Source organism: Labrus mixtus, chromosome 20 (assembly GCF_963584025.1).
Source record: "Labrus mixtus chromosome 20, fLabMix1.1, whole genome shotgun sequence".
NCBI lineage: Eukaryota > Metazoa > Chordata > Actinopteri > Labriformes > Labridae > Labrus > Labrus mixtus.
In genome coordinates, this window is record NC_083631.1 from 8,780,136 (window position 1) to 8,807,371 (window position 27,236).

Below are 27,236 nucleotides of genomic sequence, written 5' to 3' on the forward strand. Positions count from 1 at the left end.
TGATCCCCAGCTCCTGCAGCTACATAGCCTATGTGTCCTTGGACAAGACATTTAACCCCGAGTTGCTACTGCTGCTTCTTCGGTGTGTGAATGTGTATGAATGGATGAGTTAATACTGATGGTCTCTTTACATAGCAGCCTCTACCATCAGTGTGTGATGTGTATGAATGGATGAGTTAATACTGATGGTCTCTTTACATAGCAGCCTCTACCATCAATGTGTGATGTGTATGAATGGATAAGTTAATACTGATGGTCTCTTTACATAGCAGCCTCTACCATCAGTGTGTGATGTGTATGAATGGATGAGTTAATACTGATGGTCTCTTTACATAGCAGCCTCTACCATCAGTGTGTGATGTGTATGAATGGATGAGTTAATACTGATGGTCTCTTTACATAGCAGCCTCTACCATCAGTGTGTGATGTGTATGTGTGACCTTGGGTGTAAAAGCACTAGTAGTCAGAAGACTATACAAATGCTATACAAGCTCAAGTCCATTTACCATTCTCCATTTCCTAGTGTTGGAACTATTCCTACTTCATTTGTATCTGTGGAGGATAACTTGCGGCAAAACTGTTGTTTTTTTGTTTGTTTTTTACATAACTTTCAGTGAGTCATTAGTCAGTCACAATAACATCTGCAGCAGTTTTTGTACAGCTCTCTGACTTCCTGTATCACTGTGGGGCTCTGGCACAATAATAAACAGCAGAGTCTTCAGCTGTCAGGCTGTTCATGTGCAGATACACCTGGTCCACATCGTTGTCTCTTGAAATGGTGAAGCGATTCTTGACCGACGTGGAATAATATTTAGTGCTTCCACTCGGAGCAGAAATGTGGGACACCCACTCCAGTCCTTTTCCTTCAGCCTGTCTGATCCAGCTGATAGGTGCATCACCGTCTGATATTCCTGTGTACGTACAGGTGAGTTTGTGGGATTCTCCAGGACTTTTTACCACCGGTTCAGACTCAGTCAGAGTCTGACTGCGCACCACTGTGGAGAAAAACAGACTGATCAGAACAGAGCCACACACAAACCCTGACACATACAAAGACAAGGCTATATATGTGTGTGTATTTACCAGAAACTGATAGCATGAGAAACGTTAAACACCCGGATAAAGTCATTGTAAAAATGTGTGTAAATCTGGTTGTTGGATTGGTGTATCCTCAAGTTGCAGGGAGATTAAAAGCAATGGAAAAGGGGAACATTTGCATTGCCACACCTCACATATCTAAAAATGAAAAGCATGAAGATTCAACGTCAGTTTCAACATCATTTGACTGGTGCAGTCTGAACCAGACGTTGCTTCCTCTTCTCTAGATCCTTGCTTGTGTTGTACATACTCTCTGATGTTTGTTGCTTTGGAAAAAAACATATATGAAATGTAGATTCTGCTTCATCTCTCTACACTAGATGTGTTTCTAAATGAATAGAGTTTTCAAGGCTGGTTAGACACGAAGAACATAAAATGAGTTGATCCTGTACTCTGTGTCAGATTTGTAACAATCAGTTTGGGAAAACATGCAAACATATTTTCATCTGAAAGGATTGTGAAAGTCTTTTTACCTCAATGAATATGTGTTGAGTGGATTGGGAAAGCATTATTGATATTTAGAGAATTACTTGAGGATGTTGACTCTGAAACTTTCACTGTTTACCTCATTTTAGGAGATTTTCCTTCATCTCTGCTAGCTTAAATTGATAGTGAAGAACTTTTCATTTGTGTTTGATATTTGTCAACACGGCATGTCTTCTCTTTATGCTGATCTTGTCCTGTGCTGAAAAAAGTTGTATTGTCTGATAAAATAAATCCTCCTGCTGTCTTTTAACCATCAAAAGATCGCTCATGAATCATTTGTGTGGAGTTTGGCAGAGTGCTGTATATCGTCTTTCCTGACAAACACCCTGCGGTGAAAGAGATTACAAAGAATAAAAAAACTAACAATCTTCTTCCAGATCATCTCATTTGCTTTTGTAGGATGTTGTTAGGAATATTACTTTTAGTCCGTTCAATAACAAGCTAAAGAAACTGCTCACAGGAACTGGAAATAAATTCCATCAGTGACCAGGCAGTAAAAGAGAAAAGAAGAATATGAGACCTGATTGAATGCAATTATTCATATAAGTTTAATCATATGTACACTTATATTGCACATAATTTGCATTGTAACCATAAGTCTGTAATATCTGTTGTGGTTGTTGTGATTGTTCGTAGGACCTGAGCAATAAGTGATTTTCGGGGCCGATACAGATATCATTATTAGGAAGAGAAAAAAAACTGGTACTGATATATTGGCCGATATCTTTCTTAAATGTATTTTTTGTTTGTAGAGCTGGATAGATCATATAGATATATACGAATGTATTTTGTTTATACCTCAAATGCAGTGATAACACTTGTGGAAAAGATATTTCAAGAAGACAAGATGCTCACTGAACTGAAAAGTAACTGTGCATGGACGTGCATCACTTGACTCTTTGGAGTAATAATGCTTGTTGTAATCCAAAGAATGCCCTCTGCTGGTGAAAGAGAACTGATAGTGTAATACAATGACACTCAACTAAAAGGCGATTTGACTGGTGAATAATTGTAGTGATATTGATGCATATCTGCAATAACTTTAGCCAATACCAATAGTAAATGTCTTTATATCTATTTTTAATAGTAAACAAAATATCGGTCGACATTATTGGCTGGCTGATTCATCTATTGGGCTCTAATTATTTATTTTACTTTCTCTGCTCAGCCAGGATTCTTCCGATCTTGCCACTATTGCCAAATGTTGCCAACTGCTTGCTTGCACTGGATTTCACACTTGCACTATGATTTATGTTGGGTCTGTTTAAATACCGTAATTAAGTGAACACTGTAGACTTGTCTCATGTCCTCTTTTTCTTGGTACATCAAATCAATAACTCTTAGTATGATGGTATGAAAAAACAGATATGATTGAGATCACACTGCTGATTCTCTGTGGAGGTTTTTGTGCAGCTGCTCCACTGTCCTCACTCACTGTGTCTTGACGAGCACAGAAGTAAACAGCAGAATCTGCTGCTGTCAGTGTCTGGATCTGGAGGAACTGAGTGCTGCTGGGCACATCTTCTGTCATACTGAAGCGACTTTGAAAGGAGCTTGCATAGCTAGCATCATTGTTGCCAGTATTCATCCACCCAATCCACTCCAGAGCTCTCCCTGGTTTCTGTCGGATCCAGTGGATATTGTAGCTCGTCATGTCAAACCCAGATATGATACATGACATCTTCACTGTCTCTCCAGGTCTTTTCACCTCAGAGGGAGACTGCTCCAGTCTGATCTCACTCCAAACTCCTGTTGTCATAGAAATATTGATCATTATCAACAAAACTTGAAAAAAAGGTTTGACATTTACACAAAGTATTAAAGCAGGATGGATTGTCTCACCATGAATAGTAACTACAAGTAATAAACTCCAGATACTACTTTTACCCATTCCTCTGTTCAGTGCTGTCTGATCTCAGATTTTCAAAAGTGTTCAGAACTGTCCGATTGATCTGCCACAAGTTACTGACGGTGTGTTTATAAGAGAGGACGAGTTTGCATAGACCTCCCTCTACAGGTTCAAAAGAGAAACTGTGACTGATACATTTCCATAAGAAGAGAATATCTTCAGCAACAGAACAAACTCTAAAATATCACAGTCATGTTTTTTCCCTAAATGATAATCTCTTACTTTTCATCTTGATATGAAAAAGGGGATATTGTAGCTTGTGTGTTTGAGATTGGAAGCTATATTGTTAATGTAGATATGTTATCAGATGATATTTTCTACCCGATTCCATGAGCACTGAATTAAATGTTTCCCCAAGTATTTCTTGGGATCACAATACACAACATTAATCTATAAATATTCAGGAAAAATCAAGCTTCTCTACATTTTTTTCTGTACTGATGTCGGCTGCAGTGGAAGTCTGATTGGGTTTATAGCACGCTATTCTTCTCATGTACAGGTAAAACAAAAATCCTCTATTGTTCTGTGAATACATAAAGATTCCTCACATCATACTTATCAGATTGTGTTGTCTTTATAAAGTCAACATTATGTGTGGTTGCACTGCATTGCTCTGGATTAGTTGTGCTGGTCTTTTGGTGATTTGTGTCAGTGGAGCGTACACAGACTCAGTAATACACAGCTGAGTGAGTCGGCAGGACGCAGTTTTGTCAGTTCATACAACAATAAGAGGGGAGCACATGCCTTCACACACAAACCTGTATCTGCCCTCTCAAACTTTAAGGACCCAGCATTGAGAAAGAAAAGGCTATAGTTTTATTTGTCTGTTCATTTATTTGGTTTTCATTTGTTGTTGTTTAACGTTTGGTTTAAAAGTCCTTTCCAGGATCCTTAGTGAAGATTTAAGAGGTCTGGATGTTTGTGGGTATTGATTTTTCGTTCAAGTGGTGAAGCCTACAGTAATTACAAACCTAGAAATTATTCTGACAGGGAAAGTATGTCTGTGCTTTATTCCTGTTGAGTATCCTTTTAAAATGTAATTCAATAAAATGAAGAACTGCTGATATACTTCTGGTTGACATTAGCAGTGTAAGAGAGAGGAGCAGTAAACCAATCCATTTAATGTAGAGAGAGTAATAACTCCTACATCAGGTTTATCATTTTCTCATTACTTTGTACACGAATCAGCTTTTGGTTTTGGAATCAGTCACTCCATCTTAGTCTGAGTCTGTATGTTAAGGAGTATATCCCTGATTCTGAATTGAACAAGCTCCATAGGTCCACTAGACAAAAATAGCAAAGGATTCTGTGAAGTTATTTAACACATCCCAGACAGTGAGGTTACTGATGTAATGTGAAATGCTACTTTGACTGTTTTTGTACAGCATTACTTCCTCCTGTGTCACTGTGGGGGCTGCCTAAATTCTGACGAGAGAGAAACACAACTTTAGACGTCACCAGCTTCAATGAAGTGACAGCCTGCAGGTCACAAAGCTTTTTATTATTGTCTCTATGATTTAAAACCAACAGTTAGGATGAACCCACCGAATCAACTGCTGCTGAATGTTTCCTTCTTGTGATTGAGCTTTAAGAGACTTTGTCACAATGCTCTGCCATTATACGTTTGATCTTTTATCGCCCTCTGTTGGCCTTTGTAAAAATGCATTTCGTCAGGTTTTATTTTTCTTCTGGCCTCTTTTATCAGTGGGTAAATCTCACACAGTAATACACAGCAGTCTATTTGTTCTTTTGGTTGCATCACTGCTTAAAGCCCCAACATGATCTTTTCTGCAGGTCGTCTAAACATGCTCATTCTGCAGCAGAGTTACTCTGACCCACCCCTCCCTATACGTATAACACTCTCTGTGAGTGATGCCTCTTCATTTATGGTGTGCTTCGGGTTTGCACAAGTGTTTTTTTCTTTTTTACCAGGCTGGTGTCTATGGTAATTATTACTAGGATGAAATCATTGTTGTGTAAACATGGCCTATTATCACTATTTTGTTTTAAGTGTGTGCGTAGAAAATGAAAATCCTCGGAGCGTTGATATTTCAAACGTCTCTTGAATACATAATTTTAATAGGTGTTAAAATCTCCCTTTTTATCAATCAAGGAGAAACAGACACATTCCCTTAGTTAAAAGTTACAAGGACCAGCTGCTTCAAACAAGCAGATTCACGTTTATAATCAGATCCACTAAATATTTGATGTTTTCACACTACTTGAATAAAATGTGGAAGAATACCAGAGATGCATTATTTTTTTCACATCAAACTGAAGCTTATTCTATAAATAAAAAACACAGAGAGAGTACTGTTTGACACGTTAAGTTTTTGTACAGCGATACTTCCTCCTGTGTCACTGTGGGTCTCTGGCACAATAATAAACAGCAGAATCTTCAGTCTTCAGACTGTTCATCTGCAGATACACCTGCTAGTAGACAAATTTAACATGTTTACCTGTTGTCATGGTGATGTTAATCTGTGTTTAAATAACTTAGCCAAATAAAAGGGTATAACAATGAGATAGGCAGTGTTGTTGTGGAATCACCAAATCTGGAGTATGAGTCGAAGAAACAGAGTCACGTCAGAGTCATGACCCCGTTAACTGAGTTACTTTTCTGGATGAATCCTTGATAGATGTCTGCACAATTTGTTTTTCCTTTTTCTGCATCCTTACAGAGACAATATTCACATGCAGGTGAACACTCGTGCCAGCACATGCTTGAAAGTGAATACATTTTAGAACCAAAAAAATCAAAAATCTTTTCAATCAATAAATATGAGACATTTTCTCAAATTCCAAGTCTGAATGCAGTCAATGCTGAAGTCAGGTTTGAATCACCAGTGCTTGTTTTCAAGTCGAGTCACAGTCCAGGACGTGATACTGAAACACTGGAGATTGGATTTTTTGTAAACGTCAAGACATTTTGATAAATCTCTTTTTCAATGTATTTAATGTCACAAAGTAGTTTTACTGTCAGCTAAATTCTGACGAGAGAGAAACACAACTTTAGACGTCACCAGCTTCAATGAAGTGACAGCCTGCAGGTCACAAAGCTTTTTATTATTGTCTCTATGATTTAAAACCAACAGTTAGGATGAACCCACCGAATCAACTGCTGCTGAATGTTTCCTTCTTGTGATTGAGCTTTAAGAGACTTTGTCACAATGCTCTGCCATTATACGTTTGATCTTTTATCGCCCTCTGTTGGCCTTTGTAAAAATGCATTTCGTCAGGTTTTATTTTTCTTCTGGCCTCTTTTATCAGTGGGTAAATCTCACACAGTAATACACAGCAGTCTATTTGTTCTTTTGGTTGCATCACTGCTTAAAGCCCCAACATAATCTTTTCTGCAGGTCGTCTAAACATGCTCATTCTGCAGCAGAGTTACTCTGACCCACCCCTCCCTATACGTATAACACTCTCTGTGAGTGATGCCTCATTGTTCATGGGGGGCTTCGGGTTTGCGTAAGTGATTTAAAAATATTTTTTTTAACAGGCTGGTTTCTATGGAAATTATTACTAGGATGAAATCATTGTTGTGTAAACATGGCCTATTATCACTATTTGGTTTTAAGTGTGTGTGCAGAAAATGAAAATCCTCAGAGCGTTGATATTTAAAATGTCTCTTTCTCCAAAGCAATACAAGATCCAGTCCATCGGTTTCCTTCACTCAGTCCGATCAAACTGGAAACACAAGACGCTCTTTTTAGCAATTAAGGAGAGACAGACACATTCAGTCAACCAATCAATCATTATTTGAATAGCATCAATTCATTACAGTTGTTATCTCAAGACGCTTTACAAAAGAGCATATGAGATGATATGCAGGAAGGATTTCTCCTTTGTATTCCTCGCGTTCCTGTTGTCCACACTTCCTTGCCGCTGAGGTGGAGGTCGGAGCAGGCTGAGCATGAATGTGGACGGCGGTGGTTGTAGGGTCGACACAGTCGGATGGTGGAGGCTGGGCGTCAGGCTGTGGTTGTGGGGACGACACATGCCCTTAGTTAAAAGTTACAAGGACAAGCTGCTTCAAACAAGAAGATTCACGTTAACAGTCAGATCCACTAAATATGAGATTTCATCAGTCTACTTTAACAACATGTGGCAGAATACCAGAGATGCACAAGAACTGAAACTTTATTTTTTTTACATCAAACTGAAGCTTATTCTATAAATGAAACACAGAGAGTGTACTGTATGACATGTTGAGTTTTTGTACAGCGATACTTCCTCCTGTGTCACTGTGGGTCTCTGGCACAATAATAAACAGCAGAATCTTCAGTCTTCAGACTGTTCATCTGCAGATACAGCTGCTGTCTGCTGTTGTCTCTGGAGGCGGTGAACCGGCCTGTAACTGACTGAGAGTAGTATTTTCTGTCATTATCATTCTCAACCCAGGCGATCCACTCCAGTCCTTTTCCAGGAGCCTGTCTGACCCAGCTCATATGGTGGTTGCTGAATGTGAATCCAGAGGCTGAACAGGTCAGTCTGTGGGATTCTCCAGGCCTTTTAACCACTGGTTCAGATTGTGTCAGAGTCTGACCATCAACACCTGAAGAGACAGAAAAGAAAACCATCAGATGTGACACTTTCAGAACACTTTTTAGAGTAAAGATGAGTGATGATCATCACCTGCCCAGCAGACAGTAAAAAGCAGCAGTCCTGTCCTATAGTCCATCATGTTCAACTGTGTGTCCACTGTTCTCTGTCGTCCTCTCTGCTCTCACATAAGTAGAGGAGGAACACATCAGAGATTTGCATTGACTCCTCCTCAGAGAGATAAGAAAATAATTTCATTTGGATATCACTTCTTTACTTTTGGAATTAAATTCTAAACACAAGTGTCCTTTTAAGTTGTTAATTGTTTGTTTATTTTTTTCAGTATCTCAACTCAGGCAGCCAATCAGTAAGAACACAAAGCAGAATAACACACAGCTCCACTTTTTAACAGTTAGGGATCATACAGTAACATGTATGTGTATTCTGTTCTCAACATTCACGGAGGATTTTGTCACATGGGCTCAGGGTATCAGAGAACAACAGTGGTATTAAAATCTCATTTTCTTATAGTTTGATAGAATAAGATCTCCATAGAGGAAGCTAAAGACCTCTGGTTCAGTTACTAATGTGAATGTGATCCTGATAATTGTGAGTTATTCTGTTGAAAACAAAGGTATTTTCATAATGTGTTACAGCTGTTTTTCTCCTTACTGTAAAAGTGAACTGGTGTTTAATATGTATAATAATAATTATAATACATTTAATTTATTTGTTTTACAGAGTCACATTTAAAGAAAAACACTTTTAAACAATGGTACAAAAATAAACATTAGCAATTTAAAGCAGTGTTTATAATGTTTCTATCAGTGATTTGAATTGTGGCAGGTCAGTAAAGTCTCAGGTGTGTTTGAGGAGAGAGATCCAGAGAGAGAGGGGCAGCAAAGGAAAAGACTCTGTTCCCCTGGTTCAGTGCTTGGTGTTAATCATTATTGGTGTGAGGGCTCCTCCTCTGGTGGCTTCATGTTACTGGTGTTCAGGCTCTGAGGGGTTTTTGTTCAGCTCTACTGATGGGTTGTGTCACTGTGGGTCTCTGGCACAGTAATACACTGCAGTGTCTGCAGGCTGCATATTCAGTCCGTTCAGAGTCGCTGTGTTTCTGGAGGAGTCTAAGTCGATACTGAACTGGTTCTTCAGTGAATCTTTGTAGTAAGCGGCTCCAGTGTATCTCATTCCAATCCACTCCAGTCCTTTCCCTGCAGGCTGTCTGATCCAGGCTGTGTAGTAGCTGCTAACAGATTAAGAGACCTGACAGGTGATGGTCAGACTCTGACCTGGCTGCACAGTCACAGAGGCTGGCTGTGTCAACTGTTCACACTTCACACCTGTTAAAAAGAGAACATGTTTAGTAAGAAATGATCAAGTTAAACTGCAGAAGAAGAACTGTTGACTTTGACAGATGCAGACAGACTCACATCCAGCTGCCAGCAGCAGCAGCAGAGCTACAGAAAACATGGTTGATGTTGAAAGTGACGTGCTGTGAACTCCACTGACGGCCTGATGGGAAGTTTTTATAGCTGAGTAACAAGGAAGCTCACTGAGTTTGCATACAATCAAACATATGAAGCATCAATAATGGTCTGACTGGAGCCAATAGAAGAGTCTGTTCACTGTTTTTATATCTGCAGAGTGAAAAGATGACTGGAAATCATTTCTGCTTTACATATGATAACAGATATAATATATGTGATCATACTGTAGGATCAGATTGATTGAAAGTGTTTACTAATAACTGGTTTCATTCATTTTAGGATTAATCTTATCAAAGAGAGCAGCAACAATCAATAAATAGGTGATAAGGAAATGCTATTAGAAAGAGCTTTTCTACTCTTCTTATGTTAATTCATATTGTGTGGATGTGATTATATATAATTACTCATTAATAATGTTGGTGTACTATCTTCATATCATGTGGAATATTTTAAATCTTTACATGTTTCGTCCACGTGTTGATCTCTACTGTATGCTTGGAGTTCAAAACAAATGTAGACACAGTTTCTCCAAACAGATACAAAGAATTTAATCAGCTGAATTGAATAAAAAACAGAAGTAGTGTTTTGCAAAGTCTGCAAACATTACTACCAAGGAAAAAAGTTTTAATTATGTAAGTGGAAAATGAATTTTCATCTCTTCCAGTAGATAATGTGATAGGTGTAATTTATTTGAAATAACTGATAAGTTATAAATAACTTCATGGAGAAATAAATATGATGTGAGTGACATAAAACAGCAAATTCTTGTAAAAAATGTCATAAAACAATTGTAGAAGTTCATTTAAGGTTAATAATTTGTAAAAGATATCAGTGTTAAAACAGATTCAGTCTGAAGGATTTAAAACACTTTAAAAATGAGTTTTTTGTTAAAAACCTTTGAAACAAACAGATATGCCAAGATTTATGAATCTGTCATTTACCTGTAATGTCTATCAAGAGACAATGCATGTGATTGATTAGTTATGCCTGCCGAGGCCGGAAGGGGGAGCTCTCAGCCGCGATGCCTCATTCTGCATGACGCTGACAGAGGAAGCGTCGTGTCTTGAGTCCATTTATTCATTTTTACCCTTTTTCAGGTAAAAAGATAATATATATCTGTGTTTATCTACAAAGTATGTTTCTAGAGATGTTTTCATGTTTATTGTTTATTGTAGGAACTTACAGAAAGACTGATGTTTAAAACGTTGTATTTACATTTTATGAAAGTTCAGTGAGACACTAAGCTAGGTTAGCTCCGTGTTGTATGCATAGACTGTAAAAATAATGGACGGGACAAGGTCCCCGGTCTAGTGAAGCTTTTATTTTTAGAGCTCCCCCTGCTGACTTGCTGCAGTATAGGTCATAAACCCCGCCTCCTCAATGATAACAGACGGGATGTGGGTCAAACTGTAAAGCTAAAATACTCGTCACATAAGTCACATAATTTTTTTCCAAACCTAAACTCTACTGTGATCATTAGTTATTATCACCCTACATTGTGTTCAAGTGCTCATTTTTCTGTGAAGTTTGTTTTAAATAAGTTATTTGAGGTTGAAAAATGGGATTTTACGTTATATTTGACGATGATTGACAGCCGCATATCTTGCGTAGCTCTCTTTGTGAATAGCAAAAGTTCCGTAGTGAAGGAAAGCCGAGACGCCATTGAATTTTTCCGTTCAGTTTTTTCGTCTTTTTTGAGCTGGCAAAATGAGTTGTTCTGCAGTAAACTGTTCTAACCGACCTGTGGGAGCTAAGGGATCTTTGCAGTTTTTTCGGTAAGTAAAAAAGTGTGATTTATGTGTCATTGGTTGGTTAAAGTCGTTATCTAGCTAGCTAACACATAAGCAGTCTAAGGTTAGCTGAAATGTTGTAAAGCTAGGTTACTTATCCGGCATGATTTATCTTTTTATTTTATTTTTTAAAATGAGCAAACCTAATAACTGACATGCTATGTTTCTTGATATTGTTATATCATTATTGTGATTTAAATTGTATTTAAAACCAAGAATCGTAATATAAAATCCGCTCATAGATGCGGTTCATTGACTGTACAGTTATTTTACAGCAAAAATAAATAGTCTGGTAAAGTCTCAAAAAAGTATCTAGGGCAAAAACAAAGCCAAATAATTGTAATCTGGCCTGCATCATTACTAATGTGTACATGTTTACAGTCTGAGTGATAAGTGGGCTATACAGAGAGTAACAGGTTTTACTTTCATCCGCTCACCGTGCAGGCTGAAATTCATAGTACTATATACGAGGGTAGAATATTTCTCTATGTATCCAGATAAAACTAAAGGTAAGCTCTGATTTAATATAATTGTTACTGATTTAAGAGACTAACTGAAACGTGAACACAAACATCAACAACCTGCGGTGGTGTAATGTAATATTAACGGAGCATCATGCTGCTTAAACTGATAAATATTCTGCATTGTCTTCCACACACTACCAATTCAACAGTCACAAGTTGATCATATTGTAAATTTAATGACGCTCATTGAGAATTTGTACTAAAAATTGACAAAACCTGACAAAAATTGCAGTGACTGTGTCTGTGTCTGTGTTTAACACCTTTGAAAGGAAGGTGTTAATGCAGGAGATCAGTGTTACACACAACAGACTGCTGTTATTGAAGTTAGGAGGAGACATAGGTACAATGAAAGAAGACATAAAGATCGCGTTTTTCCCCACATATGTTAATATGTTTTAAATGTCATGCATTTATTTTTGATTTCGCTTCAATAATCGTTAACGAAGAGAAACACCATGATTAAACTACAGGCTATTGTTGCCTTTTTATAGCCAAAGAAAACTGAACATCCACGGCCTCTGCATTCAAAAGAATTTCAACATTGACATTTATGTCTTCCTATTTCCCTCTTTTCACCAACATTATATTGTAAACAGGGATTTCCTTTTTCTCAGGCTGCGCGTCTCTCCCCCAGCTCGCCCCCTCCGGTGCGCTCCTCTCCGTAATGCGCTCGTCTCCTCCCTCTAAAGCCCGCTGCTGCTACTCTGTAGGACGCTTTGATTGGGGCACCTCACCAATAAAATACTATTTTATATTTTATAAGCAGTTTGCCACCACACTGCACTTTTACTCTCCAAAGGCATATGAGTATGTGCGTGACAACTTTAATACAGCTTTACCACACAGTCACACCATCCGCACAGCTGATCCAGGATTTACTGTAGCATCTTTTACAGCACTAAAAGGTCATGTACAGTCAAACAGAGAGAAGGGAAAAGAAACAATCTGTGCTCTCAAATAACAAAGCAGTCTCAAATCTTTTTGAGGAATTACAGCTAAAAAAAATTCTACTTTGCATACAGTACATCCTCTGATAAATAAAGTGAAGTACTTTGATTGCATTTCTGTGATGTTCCTGTAGGTGACCATGAAGCAGCCAGACTGAAGCAGCAGGTTGTGAAGGTGGACGCCATCATCTTGTCTTTGCAGCGCTGATTCTGAAGAGAACGCCTTCACATAGGACTCAAAGGTAAAATTATCTCTCATATGATTGGACTGTGTTATTGTAACCGCTATCAGCATCAAAGTAATTTTAGTAACAATTTATAATCCTTCTTAAAATGTAAGGAAGACTAGCAGAAGATTTTAACAGCCTCTGTGATTCTGCAAGAAGTCTAGTTCATGTTTAAATTGTTCTTCTTTCTGTCTTCAAGGAAATCAATGCTCAAAGGAAACAGCAGTCCAGACTCTGATTCCAGCTCCGGTGAGGTTCTGCACACAAATCTGATTATATGAGAATATTTAACATTAGTTTAATTTATCAGGCTGGCCCATGTGATGACAGTTTAAAATAATCTTCAATAGAAAGTGGCAGGAACACTTTTGTCTTAAAACATAAATTCATAAAGCTGATCATATTAATGGATTCATCCTGTCTTATTATATACATTTCTTTCCTCTAAAATAGTTACCCTGTCTTTAAAGCAAACTTTAGAAGCTGAAGTTTAGTAGAACCTGAGGACAGATCTGATTTCAGGTCTGAGGCATAAACATCACAGTAAAATCCATTATACTTTACATTTAACTTCATGATTGTTTTTCTTTATTACAGAAGATGCCCTCAGATTCAGATCCATCAACAACACCTGACAACATGGAGGACTCGTCCCCTGAGCGTTTCCTGTCCTCTCTCGATGGAGTTTTTCTCTTTAGTCATTAACTCTTGAAAACAGCAGCACAAAATGCCAGACTGTTTGATCTGTGATTGAATAAATGGAAATGGAATCTCATGCGTATCTTGCTATGCTTATTGGCTTTAAATGTTTAATATTAAATAAGTTTGAAGGCCATTTATCTCAGTCGAGCTCAGCTGTGACAAGCTGAGCTCGTCTGTTAGCTTTGTTGTTGTCTTAGCTCTTAGAAGAAATTAATGTCAGTTCAAGGCCTTTTAAATGTGAGCTATAAACTTAACTGCTAAATTATTTTACTATGACCAACACTTTGTAGTGCTCCAGTTAATCAGAGACAGTCAATTCAGATTTAAAAAAAGTTTATTTAAACATTTTATGAAGAAAAAAAACTTCAATAAACAACCCCTGGCTTCATTAACCATGTGGAAAATAAGTAAGGGAGACCAACAGGTTGAACTGCTGGGACATAAGAGAAAGTATTAAAAATAATTGAACAAAGAAATCCAAACAAAAATCAAATAAAGTAAAGAGATCCTGGATGATTGTTTGACTGTTAAAATATGATGGAAAAGCAAATCCAACACAACCCTCCAGCATTTGGCCTTTCAAACACAGGGCAACATCATGGAAAGAAAAATAGCAGCATTGAATATTGACCAGGATCTCTGTGTTTTCTCTGAGGATGACTATGGTAGCCTTCTCACTGTTCACTGTCACAAAGCTCCAGACTCTGTCCACCTTCTTCAGTTGTGCAGATGTCGATCAGCTCCTCTGGGTGATGGCAGAGAGGACTCTTCATCTGGGAGAGCTGCTGGTGTAAGGTCATTTCTACCACAGTGGATGAGCAGGGCGTCTGACACAGGTGAAAGAAGGAGGAGGTTCCTTCAAACTATGTGACCCCAGCCTGTCCACTGTAACAGGTGTGCAGACAAAGGTTGAAATTAGTCATTTTTAGGTTCTGTTGATTGTAAAATGGAAAAGAAAACATCACCTTTCTATTTAACATTTAGCTGGTGTATGACTCAGTGTGATTTTAATTTTAGAAGACTGTATTGTTAACAATAGCTTGTTTTTACAATCCTCTTCTGAAACTTCAAAACAATCACAGGATATAAACTTTTAACAGATGATTTTAACTTACACTTAACCTCTGTGGAAGATGTCAGACCAGCTGCTTTTATCTCTTCTTTGCCTAAATGAAGACACGGAAACAATTGATTTACTGTTCAGTTAAATATATTAGAAAAGCAGACATGAATCACATTGCAGACTATCAGTTTCTAACAAAATACAACATATTTTACCACCTGTAGCCTACGGTCTGTGGTGCTAACCTAGCTTGAATATAGAATGATTTCGTTAAAAACAGAGGACCCAGCAGCCCACGTATTTACAATAATGATCAAAATAGCGGGATTTTTTAAAACACAGTGTGTTTAAATATTAGACTTTGAATACGGTGGTTTGTTGTACTTACACATTTCTTCATAAGACTCGTAGACCGGCGGAGCGCTTTCGGCGTAGCTGGGCTGCGTAAGTCATCAGGGCAGTACGCTAAATGGGCGGGGCGTCTTACCAGGGCTCCTGCCCCCGGACCCTACTGCGCAGACTCTGGCTCCAAATATTGTCAAAATCGCAAGATGGAAGCGCCCCTAAGCGGCATATTTTGGCTTCAAGAACGTTGAGTGGGAACAGCTACAGTGCGCGCCCACTGGTTGTATGTCGTCCACACATCACCACACGAGGTCAGTGTTGGCATGAGCGCGTGTGTATGTCTGGATGTGTGTGCATATTAAGATTAAGAATCTGAGAGTGTTTATGAGAATAGTCATGTTTAATCGTGTCAGTGAGCACATATATATTTTTTTGGTAGGAAGAAATTGTTCAACAGAAGAATGAGAAATTAAAGAAAGAAATATGAAGTAAAGTGATAGACAGGATATTTGTGTTTGTATTTTCAGAACTGTTGATCATTTTATTTTATTGTACTTACTTGTTTCATATTTGCCTGTGAAAATAAATGTTAAAAGAAAGCACCATTGTGACTATGTGGATCATTTTGAAAAAGATAAAGTAAATCATTCTGCATGACGCTGACAGAGGAAGCATCGTGTCTTGAGTCAATTTATTAATTTTACCCTTTTTCAGGGCACAACAATAACAGTATCAGTGCTGGAAAATATGAATGTTCCCTGTGATGGTGGTAAATAGAGGAAGTAGTTTTTGTACGACTCTCCTGTTCTTGTCTCTCACTGTGTCTCTCCTGGCACAGTAATACACTGCAGTGTCTGCAGTCTGCAGACTGTTCATCTGAAGATAGAGTTTACTGCTGGAGTCATCTCTGGAGATGGTGAATCTGCCCTGGACTGACGAGGAGTAATAGATAGGAGAACTGGATGTGCTTATGAAAGCAATCCACTCCAGTCCTTTTCCAGGAGCCTGTCTGACCCAGCTCATACGGTAGCTGCTGAATGTGAATCCAGAGGCTGAACAGGTCAGTCTGTGGGATTCTCCAGGCCTTTTAACCACTGCTTCAGATTCTGTCAGAGTCTGACCATCAACACCTGAAGAGACAGAAAAGAAAACCATCAGATGTGACACTTTCAGAACACTTTTTAGAGTAAAGATGAGTGATGATCATCACCTGCCCAGCAGACAGTAAAAAGCAGCAGTCCTGTCCTATAGTCCATCATGTTCAACTGTGTGTCCACTGTTCTCTGTCGTCCTCTCTGCTCTCACATAAGTAGAGGAGGAACACATCAGAGATTTGCATTGACTCCTCCTCAGAGAGAAATAACATTTGACTTCTGTCTTGGATACTTTAAGTTGAAAGGTCATCAGTTGTATCATGCCAGTAGAGTGAAATCAGAGATTAACTTGATAATAGGAAATGTTTTTTTTATTTTTATTTTTTATATATGTAATCAATGATGCAGGAGTCGGAACATCTGACAAATATATTTGATTCGAGTCATTGAGATTTGACATTTTCTAAATCTCAGTACACCATGAATACCTGTTGTGTTTTATTAAAAGTCACACAGATGAACTCTGTTACCTTGGATCAAACAAAAGCTGCAGTGAAACTTAAACATTTGTCATTCTCTCTGCAGTCTGTTTCCCAAAGGTGTAAGACAATGAGGTTGACCTGTCCTCTCATGGATGATCTTTTCATCTCATACTACCAAAAGGATGAAGAATATTTTTTTGCATCAGTTCCTCATTTTATTGCCATGTACACTTTATCTATAGACTGTTTGTGTCACTGAACTTCTGATATGATCATTATTGGTGTGAGGGCTCCTCCTCTGGTGGCTTCATGTTACTGGTGTTCAGGCTCTGAGGGGTTTTTGTTCAGCTCTACTGATGGGTTGTGTCACTGTGGGTCTCTGGCACAGTAATACACTGCAGTGTCTGCAGGCTGCATATTCAGTCCGTTTAGAGTCACTGTGTTGCTGGAAGAGTCAAAGTTGATACTGAACTGGTTCTTCAGTGAATCTTTGGTATATGTGCTATATCCCACACCACCTCGTATAATCCACTCCAGTCCTTTCCCTGCAGGCTGTCTGATCCAGGCTGTGTAGTAGCTGCTAACAGAATAAGAGACCTGACAGGTGATGGTCAGACTCTGACCTGGCTGCACAGTCACAGAGGCTGGCTGTGTCAACTGTTCACACTTCACACCTGTGGAGGAAAACATGTTGAATATTGAATCAGTATGTTTAGAGTCATTGTGCTGTGATCATACTGTCAGTGCGTCTGCCTCAGTGAGACTCACAGGATCCAGCAGCCAGCAGCAGCAGCAGAGCTACAGACAACATGGTTGGTGTTGAACCTGACATGATGGAGCTTCTCTTCTTCTCTGACTCACAGCCTGATGATGAATCTTTATATCAGACTGTGAGGAAGTTCAATTTGCATAGAGACAGACTTGGCTCGACTCCTAGCAAGCAAATGTATTTCTCATCATCTCTTCATATTCTGTTTATGGGATGGAAGGGTGATCTTTTTAATTGTCTAAAGTATTTTGTCTGGTTCTGGGACAGTTAGTGCTGACCTTTTATGGTTTTGTTGACCTTTTAGATAATAGATGTATCTGTTTATTTATCCTTATTTGACACAGGTGTGATTTTTATTAATATCTACCAATCATGATTTGATCGTTTCACCAATAGACAAATTGAACATGTTTACCTGTTGTCATGGTGATGTTAATCTGTGTTTAAATAACTTAGCCAAATAAAAGGGTATAACAATGAGCTAGGCAGTGTTGTTGTGGAATCACCAAATCTGGAGTATGAGTCGAAGAAACAGAGTCACGTCAGAGTCATGTCCCCGTTAACTGAGTTACTTTTCTGGATGAATCCTTGATAGATGTCTGCACAATTTGTGTTTCCTTTTTCTTCATCCTTACAGAGACAATATTCACATGCAGGTGAACACTCGTGCCAGCACATGCTTGAAAGTGAATACATTTTAGAACCAAAAAAATCAACAGTCTTTTTCAATCAATAAATATGAGACATTTTCTCAAATTCCAAGTCTGAATGCAGTCAATGCTGAAGTCAGGTTTGAATCACCAGTGCTTGTTTTCAAGTCGAGTCACAGTCCAGGACGTGATACTGAAACACTGGAGATTGGATTTTTTGTAAACGTCAAGACATTTTGATAAATCTTTTTTTCAATGTATTTAATGTCACAAAGTAGTTTTACTGTCAGCTAAATTCTGACGAGAGAGAAACACAACTTTAGACGTCACCAGCTTCAATGAAGTGACAGCCTGCAGGTCACAAAGCTTTTTATTATTGTCTCTATGATTTAAAACCAACAGTTATGATGAACCCACCGAATCAACTGCTGCTGAATGTTTCCTTCTTGTGATTGAGCTTTAAGAGACTTTGTCACAATGCTCTGCCATTATATGTTTGATCTTTTATCGCCCTCTGTTGGCCTTTGTAAAAATGCATTTCGTCAGGTTTTATTTTTCTTCTGGCCTCTTTTATCAGTGGGTAAATCTCACACAGTAATACACAGCAGTCTATTTGTTCTTTTGGTTGCATCACTGCTTAAAGCCCCAACATGATCTTTTCTGCAGGTCGTCTAAAGAATGCTCATTCTGCAGCAGAGTTACTCTGACCCACCCCTCCCTATACGTATAACACTCTCTGTGAGTGATGCCTCTTCATTTATGGTGTGCTTCGGGTTTGCACAAGTGTTTTTTTCTTTTTTACCAGGCTGGTGTCTATGGTAATTATTACTAGGATGAAATCATTGTTGTGTAAACATGGCCTATTATCACTATTTGGTTTTAAGTGTGTGTGCAGAAAATGAAAATCCTCAGAGCATAGGTATTTCAAATGTCTCTTTCTCCAAAGCAATACAAGATCCAGTCCATCGGTTTCCTTCACTCAGTCCGATCAAACTGGAAACACAAGATGCTCTTTTTAGCAATTAAGGAGAGACAGACACATTCAGTCAACCAATCAATCATTATTTGAATAGCATCAATTCATTACAATTGTTATCTCAAGACGCTTTACAAAAGAGCACATGAGATGATATGCAGGAAGGATTTCTCCTTTGTATTCCTCGCGTTCCTGTTGTCCACACTTCCTTGCCGCTGAGGTGGAGGTTGGAGCAGGCTGAGCATGAATGTGGACGGCGGTGGTTGTAGGGTCGACACAGTCGGATGGTGGAGGCTGGGCGTCAGGCTGTGGTTGTGGGGACGACACATGCCCTTAATTAAAAGTTACAAGGACAAGCTGCTTCAAACAAGAAGATTCACGTTAACAGTCAGATCCACTAAATATGAGATTTCATCAGTCTACTTTAACAACATGTGGAAGAATACCAGAGATGCACAAGAACTGAAACTTTAATTTTTTTCACATTAAACTGAAGCTTATTCTATAAATGAAACACAGAGAGAGTACTGTATGACATGTTGAGTTTTTGTACAGCGATACTTCCTCCTGTGTCACTGTGGGTCTCTGGTACAATAATAAACAGCAGAATCTTCAGTCTTCAGACTGTTCATCTGCAGATACAGCTGCTGTCTGCTGTTGTCTCTGGAGGCGGTGAACCGGCCTGTAACTGACTGAGAGTAGTATTTGTTATCATTATCACTCTCAACCCAGGCGATCCACTCCAGTCCTTTTCCAGGAGCCTGTCTGACCCAGCTCATATGGTGGTTGCTGAATGTGAATCCAGAGGCTGAACAGGTCAGTCTGTGGGATTCTCCAGGCCTTTTAACCACTGGTTCAGATTCTGTCAGAGTCTGACCATCAACACCTGAAGAGACAGAAAAGAAAACCATCAGATGTGACACTTTCAGAACACTTTTTAGAGTAAAGATGAGTGATGATCATCACCTGCCCAGCAGACAGTAAAAAGCAGCAGTCCTGTCCTATAGTCCATCATGTTCAACTGTGTGTCCACTGTTCTCTGTCGTCCTCTCTGCTCTCACATAAGTAGAGGAGGAACACATCAGAGATTTACATTGACTCCTCCTCAGATAGAGAAGAAAGTCATTTCATTTGGATATCACTTCTTTACTTTTGGAATTAAATTCTAAACACAAATGTCCTTTTAAGTTGTTAATCGTTATTTTATTTTTTTCAGTATCTCAACTCAGGCAGCCAATCAGTAATAACACAAAGCAGAATAACACACAGCTCCACTTTTTAACAGTTAGGGATCATACAGTAACATCTGTGATCACATGTACCAAAAATATTCACATCTAACAGGAAGTTAATCCCCATCATGTTCTTTGATGGTGTCTTCTGTTCTCAACATTCATGGAGGATTTTGTCACATGGGCTCAGGATATCAGAGAAGAAAATTGGTATTAAAATCTCATTTTCTTATAGTTTCATTAAATAAGATCTCCATAGAGGAAGCTAAAGACCTCTGGTTCAGTTACTAATGTGAATGTGATCCTGATAATTGTGAGTTATTCTGTTGAAAACAAAGGTATTTTCATAATGTGTTACAGCTGTTTTTCTCCTTACTGTAAAAGTGAACTGATGTTTAATATGTATAATAATAATTATAATACATTTGATTTATTTGATTTACAGAGTCGCATTTAAAGAAAAACACTTTTAAACAATGTTACAAAAAGAAACATTAGCAATCTAAAGCAGTGTTTATAATGTTTCTATTAGTGATTTGAATTGTGGCAGGTCAGTAAAGTCTCAGGTGTCTTTGAGGAGAGAGATCCAGAGAGAGAGGGGCAGCAATGGAAAAGTCTCTGTTCCCCTGGTTCAGTGCTTGGTGTTAATCATTGTTGGTGTGAGGGCTCCTCCTCTGGTGGCTTCATGTTACTGGTGTTCAGGCTCTGAGGGGTTTTTGTTCAGCTCTACTGATGGGTTGTGTCACTGTGGGTCTCTGGCACAGTAATACACTGCAGTGTCTGCAGGCTGCATATTCTGCCCTGTTAGAGTCACTGTTCTAGCAGACGTGTCTCTGCTGGAGCTGAACTTGTTCTTCAGAGCATTATTTTGACGAAGTCCACTTGTACCCCACTGATGAGAAATCCAGTCCATCGGTTTCCCTTCACGCTGTCTGATCCAACCTGTTGCATAGCTGTTATCAGTCAGAGAGTAACCAGAGACCTGACAGGTGAGGGTCAGAGACTGTCCAGGCTGCACAACCATTGAGCCTGGTGTGATGAGATCAATACAGTGCACACCTGTGGAAACACAAATCATCATTATCTCCATCATCCATTTGATTATGAGTTCTTTCTAAACAGTTGAAAATATCCTTACATGATCCAACGCTCAGCAGCAGAATCAGAGCTGCAGAGAACATGACTGATGATGGAGCTCAACTGATGTGAGAACTTGATGCATTAACACACCCAGTGGACTTTCTTATATGGCAACAAGAGGAGGCTAATTTACATACACAGGATGTTAAATCAGTCGACTACGTTCATTCAAATAATTCAAAATCCTGGTAAAATTGAGTATTACTCTCAAACTCTCAATTAATCAGAGATAGGGATTGAAACAATATTTAAGTGACACATTTATTAGAAGATCTAATAAAGCCTGAAGACTGTTTCTCTCTCTCTCTTTACTGTTACAGTCAAATGAAGTTGAAATCATTTGTTGTGTGAGAGCTCCTCCTCTGGTGGCTTTAAGGAACAAGTGTTCACAAGGGGAGAAACTGTGTTTTTCATTAATGACACTTGGTGCACAGAAACAGTAAAGCTTGATGGATATTATTAACCACATGTCAGAAGTCTTTCATGGTAAGATTTCAACACATGAAGTTATAAAACTCTTCTTGTTGCTGCAGTTTACATTCTCCAAGCATGCACATCAAAATAGTTCACTACAGAATGATTACTTCTAGGATGTATCATAGAGATGCTGTAGATTTAACTGCTGCTCTATATATTTTATATTAATTAGTTCTTGTCTACATTCACAATTTGAATGTGTCTTCAATGTCACTGAAGTAAGAGGGGGCTAAAACTTAAACTTCCATTTATTGAGAAACTGTGTTTTTAAAAAAAACAATTGAAGTTGATGACTTGATAAGTATTTGTTCAACACTCAGAATTTAGAAATTTTGTGATGGTGGTAAAAAGAGGAAGTAGTTTTTGTTCAGCTCTACTGATGGGTTGTGTCACTGTGGGTCTCTGGCACAGTAATACACTGCAGTGTCTGCAGGCTGCATATTCAGTCCGTTTAGAGTCACTCTATTTCTGGAGGCGTCTAAGTCGATACTGAACTGGTTCTTCAGTGAATCTTTGTAGAATGTTGTGGATCCAGCTCCGCTACCGATCCACTCCAGTCCTTTCCCTGCAGGCTGTCTGATCCAGGCTGTCCAGTAGCTGCTAACAGAATAAGAGACCTGACAGGTGATGGTCAGACTCTGACCTGGCTGCACAGTCACAGAGGCTGGCTGTGTCAACTGTTCACACTTCACACCTGTTAAAAAGAGAACATGTTTAGTAAGAAATGATCAAGTTAAACTGCAGAAGAAGAACTGTTGACTTTGACAGATGCAGACAGACTCACATCCAGCTGCCAGCAGCAGCAGCAGAGCTACAGAAAACATGGTTGATGTTGAAAGTGACGTGCTGTGAACTCCACTGACGGCCTGATGGGAAGTTTTTATAGCTGAGTAACAAGGAAGCTCACTGAGTTTGCATACAATCAAACATATGAAGCATCAATGATGGTCTGACTGGAGCCAATAGAAGAGTCTGTTCACTGTTTTTATATCTGCAGAGTGAAAAGATGACTGGAAATCATCTCTGCTTTACATATGATAACAGATATAATATATATGATCATACTGTAGGATCAGATTGGTTAAAAGTGTTTACTAATAACTGGTTTCATTCATTTTAGGATTAATCTTATCAAAGAGAGCAGCAACAATCAATAAATAGGTGATAAGGAAATGCTATTAGAAAGAGCTTTTCTACTCTTCTTATGTTAATTCATATTGTGTGGATGTGATTATATATAACTACTCATTAATAATGTTGGTGTACTATCTTCATATTAGGGTTGAATATTTTAAATCTTTACATGTTTCGTCCACGTGTTGATCTCTACTGTATGCTTGGAGTTCAAACCAAATGTAGACACAGTTTCTCCAAACAGATACAAAGAATTTAATCAGCTGAATTGAATAAAAAATGAAGTAGTGTTTTGCAAAGTCTGCAAACATTACTACCAAGGTTTAATTATGTAGGTCGAAACTGAATTTTCATCTCTTCCAGTAGATAACAGTATCAATGCTGATAAATATGAGTGTTCCCCGTGATGGTGGTAAATAGAGGAAGTAGTTTTTGTACGACTCTCCTGTTATTGTCTCTCACTGTGTCTCTCTGGCACAGTAATACACTGCAGTGTCTGCAGTCTGCAGACTGTTCATCTGAAGATAGAGTTTACTGCTGGAGTCATCTCTGGAGATGGTGAATCTGCCCCGGACTGACGAGGAGTAATAGATATGAGAACTGCCTGTGTGAATGAAAGCAATCCACTCCAGTCCTTTTCCAGGAGCCTGTCTGACCCAGTTCATACGGTAGCTGCTGAATGTGAATCCAGAGGCTGAACAGGTCAGTCTGTGGGATTCTCCAGGCCTTTTAACCACTGGTTCAGATTCTGTCAGAGTCTGAGCTTTGACACCTGTAAAGACATTTTAAAAAGTCAATTGAACATAGTTGGCACACATCAAGAGAAAAATAAGACTTTGATGATCATCACCTGCCCAGCAGACAGTAAAAAGCAGCAGTCCTGTCCTATAGTCCATCATGTTCAACTGTGTGTCCACTGTTCTCTGTCGTCCTCTCTGCTCTCACATAAGTAGAGGAGGAACACATCAGAGATTTGCATTGACTCCTCCTCAGATAGAGAAGAAAGTCATTTCATTTGGATATCACTTCTTTACTTTTGGAATTAAATTCTAAACACAAGTGTCCTTTTAAGTTGTTAATCGTTAGTTTATTTTTTTCGGTATCTCAATTCAGGCAGCCAATCAGTAATAACACAAAGCAGAATAACACACAGCTCTTCTTTTTAACAGTGAGGGAACATACAGTAACATCTGTGATCACATATACCAAAAATATTCACATCTAACAGGTAGTTAATCCCCATCATGTTCTTTGATGGTGTCTTCTGTTCTCAACATTCATGGTGGATTTTGTCACATGGGCTCAGGGTATCAGAGAACAAAATTGGTTTTAAAATCTCATTTTCTTATAGTTTGATTGAATAAGATCTCCATAGAGGAAGCTAAAGACCTCTGGTTCAGTTACTAATGTGAATGTGATCCTGATAATTGTGAGTTATTCTTTTGAAAACAAAGGTATATTCATAATGTCTTACAGCTGTTTTTCTCCTTACTGTAAAAGTGAACTGGTGTTTAATATGTATAATAATAATTATAATACATTTGATTTATTTGATTTACAGAGTCACATTTAAAGAAAAACACTTTTAAACAATGGTACAAAAAGAAACATTAGCAATTTAAAGCAGTGTTTATAATGTTTCTATCGGTGATTTGAATTGTGGCAGGTCAGTAAAGTCTCAGGTGTGTTTGAGGAGAGAGATCCAGAGAGAGAGGGGCAGCAATGGAAAAGACTCTGTTCCCCTGGTTCAGTGCTTGGTGTTAATCATTATTGGTGTGAGGGCTCCTCCTCTGGTGGCTTCATGTTACTGGTGTTCAGTCTCTGAGGGGTTTTTGTTCAGCTCTACTGATGGGTTGTGTCACTGTGTCTCTCTGGCACAGTAATACACTGCAGTGTCTGCAGTCTGCATATTCTGCCCTGTTAGAGTCACTGTTCTAGCAGACGTGTCTCTGCTGGAGCTGAACTTGTTCTTCAGAGCATTATTTTGGTAAATGGTTCCACCACCCCACCTATGACAGATCCAGTCCATCGGTTTCCCTTCACGCTGTCTGATCCAACCTGTTGCATAGCTGCTATCAGTCAGAGAGTAACCAGAGACCTGACAGGTGAGGGTCAGAGACTGTCCAGGCTGCACAACCATTGAGCCTGGTGTGATGAGATCAATACAGTGCACACCTGTAGAAACACAAATTAACATTATCTCCATCATCCATTTGATTATGAGTTCTTTCTAAACAGTTGAAAATATCCTTACATGATCCAACGCTCAGCAGCAGAATCAGAGCTGCAGAGAACATGACTGATGATGGAGCTGATCTGATGTGAGAACTTGATGCATTAACACACCCAGTGGACTTTCTTATATGGCAACAAGAGGAGACTCATTTACATACACAGGAATTTAAATCAGTCGACTACGTTCATTCAAATAAATCAAAATCCTGATAAAATTGAGTATTACTCTTAAACTCTCAATTAATCAGAGATAGGGATTGAAACAATATTTAAGTGACACATTTATTAGAAGATCTAATAAAGCCTGAAGACTGTTTCTCTCTCTCTCTTTACTGTTACAGTCAAATGAAGTTGAAATCATTTGTTGTGTGAGAGCTCCTCCTCTGGTGGCTTTAAGGAACAAGTGTTCACAACGGGAGAAACTGTGTTTTTCATTAATGACACTTGGTGCACAGAAACAGCAAAGCTTGATGGATATTATTAACCACATGTCAGAAGTCTTTCATGGTAAGATTTACACACATGCACATCAAAATAGTTCACTACAGAATGATTACTTCTAGGATGTATCATAGAGATACTGTAGATTTAACTGCTGCTCTATATATTTTATATTAATTATTTCTTGTCTACATTCACAATTTGAATGTGTCTTCCATGTCACTGAAGTAAGAGGGGGCTAAAACTTAAACTTCCTTTTATTGAGAAACTGTGTTTTTAAAAAAAACAATTGAAGTTGATGACTTGATAAGTATTTGTTCAACACTCAGAATTTTCATAGTTGATTGTGAATCACATGAAATATTGTGATGGTGGTAAAAAGAGGAAGTAGTTTTTGTTCAGCTCTACTGATGGGTTGTGTCACTGTGGGTCTCTGGCACAGTAATACACTGCAGTGTCTGCAGGCTGCATATTCAGTCCGTTCAGAGTCGCTGTGTTTCTGGAAGAGTCTAAGTCGATACTGAACTGGTTCTTCAGTGAATCTTTGTAGTATCTGGTGGATCCAACTCCGCTACCGATCCACTCCAGTCCTTTCCCTGCAGGCTGTCTGATCCAGGCTGTGTAGTAGCTGCTAACAGAATAAGAGACCTGACAGGTGATGGTCAGACGCTGACCTGGCTGCACAGTCACAGAGGCTGGCTGTGTCAACTGTTCACACTTCACACCTGTTAAAAAGAGAACATGTTTAGTAAGAAATGATCAAGTTAACCTGCAGAAGAAGAACTGTTGACTTTGACAGATGCAGACAGACTCACATCCAGCTGCCAGCAGCAGCAGCAGAGCTACAGAAAACATGGTTGATGTTGAAAGTGACGTGCTGTGAACTCCACTGACGGCCTGATGGGAAGTTTTTATAGCTGAGTAACAAGGAAGCTCACTGAGTTTGCATACAATCAAACATATGAAGCATCAATGATGGTCTGACTGGAGCCAATAGAAGAGTCTGTTCACTGTTTTTATATCTGCAGAGTGAAAAGATGACTGGAAATCATCTCTTTCTTTACATATGATAACAGATATAATATATGTGATCATACTCTAGGATCAGATTGGTTAAAAGTGTTTACTAATAACTGGTTTCATTCATTTTAGGATTAATCTTATCAAAGAGAGCAGCAACAATCAATAAATAGGTGAGAAGGAAATGCTATTAGAAAGATCTTTTCTGCTCTTCTTATGTTAATTCATATTGTGTGGATGTGATTATATATAATTACTCATTAATATTGTTGGTGTACTATCTTCATATCATGTGGAATATTTTAAATCTTTACATGTTTCGACCACGTGTTGATCTCTACTGTATGCTTGGAGTTCAATACAAATGTAGACACAGTTTCTCCAAACAGATACAAAGAATTTAATCAGCTGCATTGAATAAAAACAGAAGTAGTGTTTTGCAAAGTCTGCAAACATTACT

At 38.6% G+C, this 27,236-nt stretch overlaps 1 protein-coding gene, 1 long non-coding RNA gene and 10 gene segments (V, D, J or C); 1 reads left to right on the top strand and 11 right to left on the bottom strand.

Moving 5' to 3' along the window:
- The window catches only part of LOC132995291 (Ig heavy chain Mem5-like), a 28,256-nt gene extending 24,702 nt beyond the window's left edge, over positions 1-3,554 (bottom strand). Inside the window, exons 1-2 of the mRNA XM_061065258.1 lie at positions 3,427-3,554; positions 3,039-3,333 (exon numbers count right to left, since the gene is read on the bottom strand). Coding sequence (XP_060921241.1) covers positions 3,039-3,333; positions 3,427-3,475 — 344 coding nt within the window. The 5' untranslated portion in view covers positions 3,476-3,554. The remainder of the gene's footprint in view (positions 1-3,038; positions 3,334-3,426) is intronic.
- On the bottom strand, positions 581-1,242 carry LOC132995306 (immunoglobulin heavy variable 3-48-like). The segment is given in 2 exon segments: positions 581-995; positions 1,084-1,242. Coding segments are annotated over 2 exon segments (363 nt in total).
- Positions 3,555-7,737: 4,183 nt separating the features above from the next.
- LOC132954416 (immunoglobulin heavy variable 3-30-3-like) lies at positions 7,738-8,260 on the bottom strand. The segment is given in 2 exon segments: positions 7,738-8,051; positions 8,227-8,260. Coding segments are annotated over 2 exon segments (348 nt in total).
- Positions 8,261-8,988: 728 nt separating this feature from the next.
- Positions 8,989-9,625, bottom strand: LOC132995323 (Ig heavy chain V region 5A-like). The segment is given in 2 exon segments: positions 8,989-9,381; positions 9,472-9,625. Coding segments are annotated over 2 exon segments (345 nt in total).
- Positions 9,626-11,141: 1,516 nt separating this feature from the next.
- LOC132995337 (uncharacterized) lies at positions 11,142-13,750 on the top strand. The gene is made up of 4 exons (XR_009677013.1): positions 11,142-11,303; positions 12,924-13,031; positions 13,216-13,265; positions 13,614-13,750. It is a non-coding gene; the product is annotated as an uncharacterized LOC132995337 (long non-coding RNA).
- A 2,108-nt stretch (positions 13,751-15,858) lies between these two features.
- On the bottom strand, positions 15,859-16,465 carry LOC132954422 (immunoglobulin heavy variable 3-21-like). The segment is given in 2 exon segments: positions 15,859-16,256; positions 16,432-16,465. Coding segments are annotated over 2 exon segments (432 nt in total).
- A 578-nt stretch (positions 16,466-17,043) lies between these two features.
- On the bottom strand, positions 17,044-17,563 carry LOC132995299 (Ig heavy chain V region 5A-like). The segment is given in 2 exon segments: positions 17,044-17,376; positions 17,471-17,563. Coding segments are annotated over 2 exon segments (372 nt in total).
- A 2,106-nt stretch (positions 17,564-19,669) lies between these two features.
- Positions 19,670-20,456, bottom strand: LOC132954423 (immunoglobulin heavy variable 3-30-3-like). The segment is given in 2 exon segments: positions 19,670-19,983; positions 20,420-20,456. Coding segments are annotated over 2 exon segments (351 nt in total).
- A 593-nt stretch (positions 20,457-21,049) lies between these two features.
- LOC132995309 (immunoglobulin heavy variable 2-26-like) lies at positions 21,050-21,533 on the bottom strand. The segment is given in 2 exon segments: positions 21,050-21,388; positions 21,468-21,533. Coding segments are annotated over 2 exon segments (360 nt in total).
- Positions 21,534-22,310: 777 nt separating this feature from the next.
- LOC132995322 (immunoglobulin heavy variable 3-23-like) lies at positions 22,311-22,911 on the bottom strand. The segment is given in 2 exon segments: positions 22,311-22,640; positions 22,731-22,911. Coding segments are annotated over 2 exon segments (345 nt in total).
- A 627-nt stretch (positions 22,912-23,538) lies between these two features.
- Positions 23,539-25,220, bottom strand: LOC132954424 (immunoglobulin heavy variable 3-21-like). The segment is given in 2 exon segments: positions 23,539-23,852; positions 25,139-25,220. Coding segments are annotated over 2 exon segments (396 nt in total).
- Positions 25,221-26,063: 843 nt separating this feature from the next.
- LOC132995311 (immunoglobulin heavy variable 4-38-2-like) lies at positions 26,064-26,751 on the bottom strand. The segment is given in 2 exon segments: positions 26,064-26,481; positions 26,572-26,751. Coding segments are annotated over 2 exon segments (345 nt in total).
- Between the last annotated feature and the right edge of the window lie 485 nt (positions 26,752-27,236).